The following is a 12,371-nucleotide window of genomic DNA, read 5'->3' on the forward strand; positions in this document are numbered from 1 at the left end:
CCTTCCAAGTTTACATATAACTTGACGAAAGCCCGACTACGGGATGTCCCGCCGGTACAGTATTAGTACTACGATAAGAGTACTACAATGAGATGTTTCTAGCAGTGACAACTTGAAGGGACCAATAATTTCGACCAGCAGTTCATATCCATGGATCACTGATCTCATGAAGCCAATGCTGGAAAATGACATTCAGGGGCCATATGACGTTCACATTGCTAATGATATCAAGAATTAGTGTTATGCGCTACCTAGTTACACACTTGGAGTAATATGTAAGTAATTTTATAATGGCCTAGGGTGTATTAGGTGTCTCGTATACACTATATGCCTATTTAATCCTGAAGAAGAACTAATGAAAAAGAATGAAAAGTATTAATAGTCGATAGCTCAGATTAACCAGAAACCAACGAATCTAAAGCAAAATGGTCATAACAGGCAACAAGACATGACCAACTATCTGGTTAGCCACTGGTAGAATGGATGTCCACGCACTAATCTTCCAACCATAGGGAGCAAACTGCGCTAAATAGATCAGACCCGCAGTCATGCAAGCCATGAAGAGCAGCACCATCTTGAAGGCCTTGAATACTCTCTCCATTCCAACGAAGAAGCCACCAGCTTCCAGCTCCTTTGCTGTTGAGGACCACTCAATGGGGAGGCAGAACATGTGAGCTAGGAGAGCATACGAGATATGCCAGGATACGCCCCCGAAGAAGACGACTAAGTGAGTATATGTTAGTACTGAAAACACGATATTAGGCCACAAGTTCAGCAACGACTTACCAAAGAAGGGCATCCACATGAATGCCTCTATCAGAGCCCAGAGGAACTTTTTATCGCCCAATCGATGTCTATACCACGCGAAGGCAATCGGGCTGACAACGACGAAGATGAAAAGCGTACCACACAACATATCCCAACTAGGAAGATAGCTGTGATCCAGGTCCGCTGCAATCCAACCTGTGAGGAAATAATTTGCTATGGATAGGGGAAGAGATGCACCAATAGCATAGTAGGTTCCGATATAACCAAGAATTGTAAATTTTGCGGATACCTTCATATTCGACCAAAGAAAGCGACGGAACAGCTCGGTAAAAGGACCACGATAAATCCATTGATAGACGGGATGGAAGATCTTTCGAACATTAGCAGATGAACAAAGATATCCTGCAGAATAAGGATATTAATGTGACTGACCAGCTCAGAACAGCCATATGCATACTTTTCCCACCGCAAAAGCTCATCAAAAGCCGTCAGAGATACGCCTTCTTTGAATTCCCCCTTATCTGCAAGAGATTAGACATAGTACGCCTAAAAAAAAAGTACTTGGAAGGTACCCATAAAAGTAAACATACCGTAAGTTGCAAGACGTACAACGAATCCCGCAGTCTGCAGGCGCAGCGACATATCAAAATCTTCTGACACATGACTTTCCGACCAGAACTTCTCGATACCGTTTTCCATGAAGGAGACACTTTGAATGGCCTTCCATCGAAGAAAGGCATTATGTCCAACAAATGGCGCGCAATCACCATTACCAACCGAAAATCTTATAAGCAGGTAAACGAGGTTCGTGAAGTAGGTGACTGGAAAATTATGAGCTTGAACCTGCTATAGACGGTTGTCTACACTTACTAGCATTCTCGAAGAAACTGTGGATCACTTGCATGACCCCAGATGCATGTTGGATGATAGCAACTTCGGGACTTTCCTCCATCTCCAATGCTCCAAGAGAGAGGCAGTCGGCAGGCTAGCGTCCACATTAGCATAAAGGTATTCTATCAGATACGCGGTAGACTTACTACTCGTGTATCGCAGTCAATAAGCAATATGATCTCTCCCATACGGATATTTCCCTCAGCCCAGGTCTTGCCTTCGTCACCCTCGAGGACGGTTTGCAAAGCTTGCTGATAGAGCTCTTCCTCCTCCTCAATCGATAAAGACTCCTGACTTCTTTCTTCTGCATCTGCCTTCAGCTTCATCAAACGCAATAGCTCATCCTCAACACGAAGACTGAAACTTAGTGCATAGTTCATATTTGATGCTTTCTTGAATTTTCCAGCTCGCACAAAGCCGTCTTTACCATGGGGTGGGCGAGCACACCACCCAATGTTGTTGGCTTTGTAGAACTTCTTCCTCATATCAGCGACCTCGGGGGTGACGGCTTGCATACCATCCTCACAAACGAATATACTGGCTGTCCCACCGAGGGATTCATAATGACGGATAGCAGGCATCAAGCTTTCAATAGTCGGAATAATAACACCCTTGAGGCCCTCTTTGTAAACAGGCATCTGAATGGTGACGTGGGGGAATTGATAGTTCGGATGTCGCTTGAGATTTGGAGGTTGTGAGCTGTAGAAGCGCGAGTTGCCGAATTTAACGTCATTCATGGGTCCGAACATTTGGAAAGCCGTGCCAACTATGACGATCGTGAAGAATAGAGTAAAGAACATGAAGATAGGGAGAGGTGCCAGAAGGCCAAGACGAGGAAGCATTGAAGTCCCGAGCGCTTTAATTTCGATGATAATCAAGCGAACCGCGAAACATTCAATGACCATCAATAGACACATGGCGAGGCCCACCATGACAGAGTGAGAGAGCAAAAATGGACGAGCGACTGGCTTCTTTGATTCTTCATCTTCAGCAGTAAGATCAACCTCGTCGAGGACCACAAGATTCTTCTCGTTCGAATGCGTGTAAGTCCCACTAGGACTGTCTGAGATTACACTGGGCGTTCGATGTTGGTATGGGGTCAGACCTCCTGGTCCAGTCATTGTGAAGGGGCGACTGGGTCGAGGACTTTGCGTTCCTGAGACCATCATGGTTCCCCATATCTTTGCAGCCAATCAGCCTTTGGGTACTGCATTAAGAACTTCACAGAATTTGGGATGACATACCGAACCCATAAGCTTAGTCTCTATTTCAATGCCGTGTGTCATAAGCTCATCGGGAGAATTTGTCCAAATCAAGACGGCCTTCTCTTGTCTCGAAAAACAGCAGAAATCTCGTCTTCTTACGTTTGAACTGTCCGCTGCCAGCGCACTAAATGAGTCCACAACGGGAACGGTAATATTGTGGGGTGATAAAGTCACTTCTGAATCGTTCTTCCCAATGCGCTTGAAGATCAAAGCTGTAATATCTGACGACATGGTGAAGAGAGCCTCGAGCCCCAGATTTGCACTAATCAGTTGCAGTTTAGAATCAGTATCATCCGGTCTTGAGATAAATTTGACTTCCTCGTCGGTTTCAGGCTCAACACGTAGGATGACTCCCAAAGCAGAAGTGAGTCTCGCAGCTGGGTCGGGTAGCAACCAGCCCTTCTCCTGAAACCGACGATAGAGGAATTGCGCCATCTGAAATCCATTGTTAGTTTTGGAATTGAAAAGTTAATAGTTATAGACTCACTGTCACCGAACGTGTATAACTGTCTACATCCTTCATGCCCAGAAATAAGCTCTTCGAGGTTTGGGATCTAGACATCCTAGGACGTGCAGCTGGAGCAGGATGCTGGACAGAACCTTCGCTGGAAGAGCTATCCATGTCTTTGGATGGCACCGCAAAACTCATTTTTGAAGGCTGTGATAACTGCGCGAACAAAGAGAGAATCCTAATGTGAGAATGGGAAGAAGTCTCTTCCTCGAAAGGACTTGGGATGCAGAGAGTTTTCACGCTCTGGAAAAATTCTGGCGCTAACTGAGCTATAAGTGAAGTGAGCAAGAAAAAGCTGTAGCAGCTGCATGACTGCTCGTTACAGCTAGACTCTTCTCCTCCAGAGCTAGAATTCTCGCCTACATTTACCTTTTCTTGTAGTCTAATTGTAAGACCTAATTAGTACAAAACCGAGTTCGTACGAGACACTGCACTCGGTAACCATGTACCAAACTAAGGGAACCACTCCATTGTGTTATCTAGTGACTGGTAGCTAGTCGCAGCCTGTGCACTGAATACTGTTGTGGAACCATTAGTTCCAATTCCAAGGGAAGCCACATTAAGCCAGGCAAGAATCGCCTTAGCTTTGTCATGCATCAGATGAGGGGACAAGGCGAGGATTGAAGCTTTTCAGCATGGTAGATAACGTGGCCGACAGGGGTGCTCTGTATGGATTCGTGTTATTGGCACTAAAGAGGACTGGGTATGATAGGTCGGCTGTTTTTAACGAAATAGCTGAAGACTAATATGGCCAGACGCTTTTTGGTGGGAGTTGTACCATACACGAAGTGCTTGGTATGTGTAATTTATGCAAGAGACATCTGAGAGTGACCTCCCGGTGACAAAAATGAACGAATAGCAATGTACGAGTATATTTAGCCACGATCATCCGGTTCTTATCTCGAACCAAGCCATCCGACGTTGGCTTAGAGGAAGGCTGCTGGTTTGACTTTGGTTAGTTCCTGTCAGTAAAAATATCTTTTTGGCTTGGGCCGTTGTGGCAACCAACCAGCCAATAGACCTGGACGCATGAGTTCAGGAACGACATGGCTTTAGCCTCTCGGTAAACTAGACCCATCTATGGGATAATTAGGATTAGGCACTATCAGATCCGTGCGCTAACTAGATGATTAGATATCCTGCTTAAGGAGCCAAGGATCATGCAAGCGCTTTCACGACTTTTTAGCCGACGACTTGTGTGTTGTCCAGCCTTATCCTGGATGTTGCCCAGACGCGCTACTAAGTACAAGAAAGTAAAGATAGTGGATTTGGTGGATACCAAATACTCATGAAGATACTTTTAAAGACTTATGGGGAAAAAAATAGAAATATCTCATGGTGAAATACATAGGTATGCGAACCTCGCTACCCAGATCGATCATTCCAGCTTTTGGAGCATATCTTTTGATGTCTTTTCACACGACTAAAGGAAAATGAGGACCTCCATGTCGAAGATCCTGACTGCTGTGACGATCGCACGAGTAGCATTATCTCTGGATGTTTCAGGAACCACCAAATTTCAATCTTCAAGCAAACGGGGTCTCGTCTACATCTCTTCGGAACACTCGTCCGACGATCAGATATGGGTTGAAGGTAACTCAGATTTGACGTGGTACTATGACTACACGGACATACCTATAGACGCGTACTCAAATCGCTCCCAGGCGGAGTTCGAGTTTGTGCCAATGCTTTGGGGATCTGCAAACAGCTCGGCATTTGCTTCAGAGATTAGATCGCAGATGACAGCGGGCCGAAACATAACTCATATCTTAACGTTCAATGAACCAGATGGATCAGCATCAACAGGCGGGAGCGAGATTTCTCCAGCTGACGCTGCCAGCATCTGGATAAAAGACATTGAGCCTCTGCGGAATGAAAGTATAAAGATCGGCGCTCCCTCTGTGACAGGAAGCCAAAATGGACTCAGTTGGTTAAGCCAGTTTTTCACGAATTGCACATCCTTAGGGACCAATTGCACGGTTGACTTTATTCCCTTGCATTGGTATGGAGATTTCCAGGGCCTCGCGAGTTATATCGGCCAGGTAGTTGCAAGGTACGTGGTGAACTGTAATATACACTCTTGTTGACCCTCTGCCTAGAGAATGCTGATTGATGGTTACATAGCTATCCAAACACTTCAATTTGGATAACAGAATACGCACTTCCACATTCCGATTTAAAGACCACCCAATCGTTCTTCCAAACATCAGCCGAGTACTTTGATCGGCTGGATTATATCGAAAGATACTCATACTTCGGGTCGTTCCGGTCATCAGTCTCTAATGTTGGGCCGAACGCGGCAATGTTGACCCAGGATGGTCAGCTCACAGACATCGGAAGCTGGTATCTGGGTGGTGCAGCCACTGGTAATTCTCCGAGTTCGTCTTCATCTGGCTCTAGCCCTACGAATTCTGGTTCCACTGGTGCCGGGTATAAACTTAATTCGTGGAAATCCGGACTACAAGCGCTGATAACGACTTTTGCTGTTTTTAACTTTGGTATATGGTTCTAGATTTTAGAGTTGTTTCCTTATTTCTTTTGTCACTATGTAGTTTTCAGGCTCGACTCTAGTAACGGTACTATACATGTCTAATCTTAGCGAGACATGGGACCTTCCTATTGGACTCGTGATTCTAATCTTTGTGGCTCTTGAACAGACTCAGATCCTGGGACCTGCAGGCTTAGTTTGAAAAGACAATCACAAGCCTATGAATCATCACATACGCCATAACTTAGTTACAGGTCTGGCCATGGAAAGTTAGATAATACTTCGAACGTGGTACAGGTCAATAATACCATAAAACCAAGCGTCAAGACATGTGTACATGGCACCATATTCTGTGTAATAGTTTCAATGCAGCGAAAATGCACGCTACACAGTATCTCTCGTATTATGCTTTTCGATTGGTCTCTTTCGGCACATGGCTATCTATACACTTAGATACTGTGGTTCTATCTCGGTACATCATCCACTTGGTGTCAGCCACGTTCGGCCAGGTCACCTAGCGGTAAGCCGAGAACTTCCTAAACACCCCGATAGTGTCTCCTAGAGCCAACTACTGATACGGCTACAGAGTAACAGGGTTCATTAGCGTTGCTTTCCATTTTTGGGTGTGTTTACTCCGTATTACTCTTCTTGGGGAACGGCCGACCAAAAAAGACAGCTTCCGTATGCGACTGTTTACATTTAAATCAGAAACTTTTTTTTGGCAATCTTGAGCGAGGAGAAATGGTCCAGACAAATGGACAATACTAGCTAGCTGCCATAGACCTAGACATAGATTTTATTTTCTTATGTTAAAACATGTTACCTTCCTCGATTCTGCTGTCAAATTAGGGCTTACCGGCCAGAAAGAAATATACACAGAAAGAGGACTTCTCTGTAGCAACAATGGAGAAATCAGCGGTTTCCATCACCACTGAGAAATATCATTCTCGAAGCGAGGAAAATATTACTCACGACTACCTATTTGATAATCCATTTTCTACTCCTCATGATCAAAGATCTATTATCTCTTCAGCGCAGCAGTACTCTATCTTTACAGGTACTACACTCCTACCCAGCACCTCCTACTCTCTTAGTAAATCAAAATCACATTTTGTCTATCTGCAGGGTTCCTTTGACACTTACACTGTTTTTATTTTAGAGTCCAAACCTCTTAGGCAGAGAAAATTCAAATCCGCCCGACTAATAGGAGAATACGACAAGCCATGGACCGTTAAAAAAGACCCTCGCATGCTATGGGATAAGATTTTCTTTATCGGACTCACTGTAGTAGGATTAGGCATAGGCGCATATATCATCTATTCAGGTTGGGCGAGTGTGGAAAATCCTCCAGTAAGTACTGACAGTTTTGTACTTGCTTTGCTCTCGCTCCTTAATCCAATTGCCATTCTGCTTCATTTCTTACCCATCTTCCCCGATCTATAATACTCATAAGTTCTATGTCGCATTCGGAATATATCCTAACGCTCAGGTTACTAGTACTGCCTCATATTCGAAGACGACTTTCTCAACGGAATCAACGAAAATGACTGGAACTACGAAATCCAGGTGGGCGGATTCGGTGTTGGTTCATTCGACTGGACCACCAATGACCCCGCAAACGCTTATACAAACGAGAAAGGATTGCACATCGTGCCCACGATCACAAAAGATGTCACCGATATCACTACCGAGCAGTTGTTTAACGGGTACACGTTGAATCTCACCTCGCAGGGTGTCTGTACCGCGAACGATGCGGCCGATTGTGTCCGCGTCAGCAATATCACCAAGGCCACTATGATCAATCCTGTCAGAAGTGCGCGATTGACAACGAAGGGAAAGCACAATATTACATATGGAAAGGTAGAGGTCAAGGCGAAATTACCACGGGGTGATTGGTTATGGCCCGCAATCTGGTATGTTCCATAGCCCTAATCGCAATTTTCCGATCCCGCGGGCCGAACCTAGTTCTAACCTGACTTGTTACCTACACATAATGGGTCGATTATTATTTTTAACGTACAACTTATAGGATGATGCCGGAGGAGGATATGTACGGTGCATGGCCGCTTAGTGGCGAAATTGATATCATGGAGTCCAAGGGCAATGATGGACGATTGTAAGCATCTTCAAACCGAAACATGAGCACAAGGATGTCACTTATTCTAACCTTTCTCTTGTGAAAAGATATGAGGGTGGTCGAAATCTTGTCGGAGGTACTCTTCACTGGGCACCCAACCCGGTTTTGGACGCTTTTTGGCGTACCAATGGTGTGAAGTATATGACGAGGGGGGACTACTCAGACGATTATCACACCTTTGGAATGGAATGGAGTGACGAGTACATCTACACCTGGGTGGACAGTCGCCTGGCAGTAAGTTACATCTATAGTCTAACAACCGTGATGTCAAGGAGTAAAGAGCGGAACTGACATCCATTCCCAGCAATCGATGTACATCCCTTTTGGCAAGAAGTATGGCACTATGTACGAAAGAGGAAAGTTTGCTACCATGAGTGTGAATGGATCTATTCCTGTGAGCCAATTCTTACCCAATTATAACTTATTATAAGCTCGCGACTGACATTATGCGCCATTGTTAGCTTGATCCTTGGTCGGGGACGAAACGATATAATACTCCTTTCGACCAAGCATTCTATCTCATTCTTAATGTTGCTGTGGGATCTACAAACTCATATTTTGAGTAAGTGCTTCGATCGCAACCCTCGGATTCTATTCCGGTACTGACCGTAGATAAACAGAGATGGATATGGCAGCAAACCATGGATTGATGGATCGGATACGGCTATGGCACAGTTCTACAATGCGTCTTCTGCTTGGGAGTCGACTTGGGGAGAAGGTGATACTCGAGGTTTGTCGGTCCAGAGTGTGAAGCTGTTTCAACGCGGTCTATGCACGTCTCCTCCGAAGTAGTTCTTCGTCGTTTGCTGTATCCTTGACTAGTCATATTTCAGTATTTATTTCTCTTTTGGTAAACATTTGCTACTAATAATAATTCCTGTGCATATCAACTTGTCACATTTCCTGGTTGTATGTGAGACTTGACTTGTGTGGTTTCTATCCCCCTTACAATGAATGATATTCCATTCTCTAGATCTCTGCGAAAGTCGATTTCAGCACTGCGACTACCTTCCTTCTAACTAAAAACCGTAGAAACAAACATATTCATGGATGGATTAATACCAGGTACAAATATATGGGAAAGCTAATGTAGCCCCCTAGTAAATGTAAAAATGTACATGTTAAACAGCACCAGATGCGAATTATGTCCAAATCAACGAAGGCCCATCCAAGGCTCCTTAGACGACTTCATTCTCTACATGAGTCGCACCATTTTTCTCTTCATGGAATTGACTCTCTTCAAAGTTTTGATGGGCAAACTCTGTTAGAAGGGTGGTCATTAGCTCGGCGTCAAACAAGAACATGAGGGTCATAAAAATGACCCGGACACATCGACTAGAATAAACTTACGATCCACTTTTATATATTTGAACTTCCGAGCATAAACGTGATTCTCAAACAAAAGATCGATCTCGCCAAAGCTACGGTCCTTGGTTTCAGGGAGTCGGAACCAGCACCATATGTTGCATAAAAGATTGGTTCCTGCATAGAATAAACCTGCCTTTGCGCCCCAGTTCCACGCTAAATGGAAAATAGTCCAAAAGTTAGCAATTAAAACTTCACTTGCGTTCATATAGCAGAAAACACAAACCTGACGCTTGAATCATGCGCGGTGTCACTGAATTGTTGAATATCTGGGTAAGATTATACACAAATCGTCCAATGACAATCGTTTTATATCGCAATCTTCCAGAAGGAGTTTCCGCCACGATTGGATAACAGGCTGGTCCAACTGTTATCATATTGCAAAGCGTCGATATGACCAGGAGAACTCCCACGGCGATGTCGGCATGTTTGCTGTGCGAGAATCCCAGGCCGCCGATCGCGACGAGGCAAAAGAACATGAATGTGAGCCCTCCCATATAGATTGTAGCTCTTCCTAGGTGTGGGAATAAGAGCCAACAAATTATTCCCCCAATTATATAGCATGCCGAAAGCGAGATATTCAAGTCAAAGGCTTGAATCTCGGAAAACCCTGCTGCTTCTAGAAAGGTGACAGAGTAACCGAGGATAGCATTACCAGAGAGGATTTGTGCCGCCCACACCACGCAGTTCTGTAAAATGTTCGCTGTTAGCACTACTCATGAAGTTTGCAGGTCACTAAGAACAAGCTCACGATTTCAGTTCGTCGCAAGTTCACCCCTTGAAAGCACTCTAGGAAGCTGGCATCTCCGGTTTCTTCCATTTCGAGCTGTGTAGTATGCTGGATGTATGCAAGCGTTGCTTCAACCTCTCTCTCTTTCGCGGGAGAATCTTCACGGAGACGCATCAAACTCTTCCGTGCAAGATCAATCTTCCCTCGCCGAACAGCATTCCATGGAGACTCTGGTGCAAAGTAGGCTGCAATGAAAAGAGGAACTGGCCAGACCCACTGGATAGCGAAGGGTAATCTCCAACCAAGATCGCCTTCAATTCCAGCCACTGCACGAACGACGCCAGAAGATAGTAAAATCCCAGCACCCCAGCACATGCAGACATAAGCGGTTACGTATGGCCTCAACACCGTTGGGACAACTTCGGATGCGTAAGTAGTGGAAAGGGTCTATTGAGGATGATGTGAGCCTGTGGCCTAGCCATAACAGTATAGGATACATTGGGAGAATGTAAAAGCAGGAATTAAATGGGTACCCTACTTGAAAAACTCCCCATGATACTCCACACATGGCTTCTCCAAATGCTAGAACGGAAAGAGAGGGCGCGAAGAACGGAATGAAGATCATGACAGCCATCCATGCCATGAAAAACATCATTGTGTGTCTGCAACCGAATTTGTCCTGGGCATAGGCGTTGAGCAAGAGTCCAAACATTTGGCCAACTGAGGATGAGTTGCTGAGTCCTGACTGCCACTCAGCAGAAATGGACCAAGTTCCAGTGTTTGGGGAGAAGGATCCAAAGCGTTTCTGAAATTGAGATTGGCCATAGAACGACGTGATCTAGATGAAATCAACATTAGTGCTATGTCTTCGGTGGCTGATCTGTCGCATTTTAAAGAGGAAAAAAGGTATGGATATAGCTTACTATAACGACATCGTATCCTTCCATAATGAGACTTGTTGAGAGGAACATAGCCCAAAAGACAGCTTTAGGGTATTTAGCCAAGGCTTGACGAATCGTCAATTTTCGATCAGCCGCATCGCTCTCTTGTGCATGAAGAATAAGATTGACGGATCCAGGATCATCCAAAGAGAAATTCTTCAATTCTCGATCTGTCAAACCGATTACTTCGTTGCCCGTCGCTGTCATTTTGGCTGAGCTGGGGGGTGTATATCAGTCCAAAATTTTGCTTCGAAATGACAGCTCATGAGTCTCATCAAAGTGAATAAGCAGTAGACATGAGCAGTTGGTTCACTATAGCAGAATATCAAAAATGCTGGGCGGGGAGTCATTAAATAACTGAGCAGGCGACCTAGATGAGTGACAACTCCGCCGGAGAACAATGAAGATGGGGATAAATATCCCCAGAACGTACCCCAGCTTGTTATTACAACCAATAAAGCTTGGTAGATAAGTTAAGTCAAGTCCAGACTTGACTAGTCATTCAGAAGGAGCTGCACGATGATTTCCTGTTCAGTGTAAGCGCTGCTTACCCCAGATTTCCCCCGTTATGCCGGAGCGCAAAGTGGAGATCGAGGCCGGAGTATGGTTAGCGATGACTGGCATATCAAAAATATAATAGGTAACGGTTGTAAATCATCATGCTTGCTTATTCGGCGACTTATTCTTTCGTCTCAAGGACAAACGAGTGCCGGTATAACCCATGCATGATTGCAGGCGCCACGAGAATACTTGAAGCTGACCGGATATAATCTCATCGTTCCAAAATCGCACGACTTGTAACTACAAGTCCTAAACTGGTATATGATCGTTCGAGGACAAACTCCGGCGGGGGTGGACAGCTACCTAATTTGTCAGTTCTGTCTCAGAGCACGTGGACATGTAGGATTTTTTGAGTTTGTATGTAAATATCTGAAATCGAGTTAGATAAGGTCGTCCGGTAGTGCGTACGTACGATCACCTTGAAACCAACACTCAATAGGGCTACTGATGCATGTCAAGAAAAGCCCGTTTCGGAAGTTTGGGATGGTATGAGGGTCAGGGTTAGGGTTGTTGTTATTCCCTGGGCTATTCATTCTACATTCGGATTGTGCACTTGTATATTTATCTGCGGCGACAAGTCATCTTAGACAATTTCTTATGTTGGAATAGCATTTTGCTCGCAAAAAAGGAAGATAAGAAAGAGAGGAAAAGAAATCAGCACCATTTCCCCCCAAATGGTGTGATTTGCCGAATCGGCACTAACAGGTCCGACTG

At 44.8% G+C, this 12,371-nt stretch overlaps 4 protein-coding genes across 4 annotated transcripts; 2 read left to right on the forward strand and 2 right to left on the reverse strand.

Annotated features, from left to right (window-relative positions):
• Positions 1-415: 415 nt before the first annotated feature.
• TSTA_039630 (uncharacterized protein) lies at positions 416-3,573 on the reverse strand (the record flags this gene model as incomplete). The annotated part of the gene is made up of 8 exons (XM_002481157.1): positions 416-723; positions 787-1,138; positions 1,201-1,289; positions 1,359-1,589; positions 1,639-1,753; positions 1,806-2,840; positions 2,904-3,359; positions 3,412-3,573. The coding sequence occupies 8 exons, from the start codon at positions 3,571-3,573 to the stop codon at positions 416-418; spliced, it is 2,748 nt and encodes a 915-aa protein (XP_002481202.1).
• Positions 3,574-4,868: 1,295 nt separating this feature from the next.
• Positions 4,869-5,947, forward strand: TSTA_039640 (uncharacterized protein; the record flags this gene model as incomplete). The annotated part of the gene is made up of 2 exons (XM_002481158.1): positions 4,869-5,488; positions 5,560-5,947. 2 exons carry the CDS (start codon positions 4,869-4,871, stop codon positions 5,945-5,947), a joined length of 1,008 nt encoding a protein of 335 aa, XP_002481203.1.
• Positions 5,948-6,826: 879 nt separating this feature from the next.
• On the forward strand, positions 6,827-8,852 carry TSTA_039650 (gram-negative bacteria binding protein, putative; the record flags this gene model as incomplete). The annotated part of the gene is made up of 7 exons (XM_002481159.1): positions 6,827-7,273; positions 7,421-7,836; positions 7,953-8,039; positions 8,108-8,294; positions 8,365-8,454; positions 8,522-8,622; positions 8,681-8,852. The coding sequence occupies 7 exons, from the start codon at positions 6,827-6,829 to the stop codon at positions 8,850-8,852; spliced, it is 1,500 nt and encodes a 499-aa protein (XP_002481204.1).
• A 386-nt stretch (positions 8,853-9,238) lies between these two features.
• TSTA_039660 (MFS alpha-glucoside transporter, putative) lies at positions 9,239-11,303 on the reverse strand (the record flags this gene model as incomplete). Its single annotated transcript, XM_002481160.1, has 6 exons — positions 9,239-9,321; positions 9,411-9,581; positions 9,652-10,114; positions 10,177-10,602; positions 10,694-10,993; positions 11,079-11,303. The coding sequence occupies 6 exons, from the start codon at positions 11,301-11,303 to the stop codon at positions 9,239-9,241; spliced, it is 1,668 nt and encodes a 555-aa protein (XP_002481205.1).
• Positions 11,304-12,371: the final 1,068 nt, after the last annotated feature.

This window comes from Talaromyces stipitatus, genomic scaffold, assembly GCF_000003125.1.
Source record: "Talaromyces stipitatus ATCC 10500 scf_1105507295541 genomic scaffold, whole genome shotgun sequence".
In the NCBI taxonomy this organism is placed as follows: Eukaryota; Fungi; Ascomycota; class Eurotiomycetes; order Eurotiales; family Trichocomaceae; genus Talaromyces; species Talaromyces stipitatus.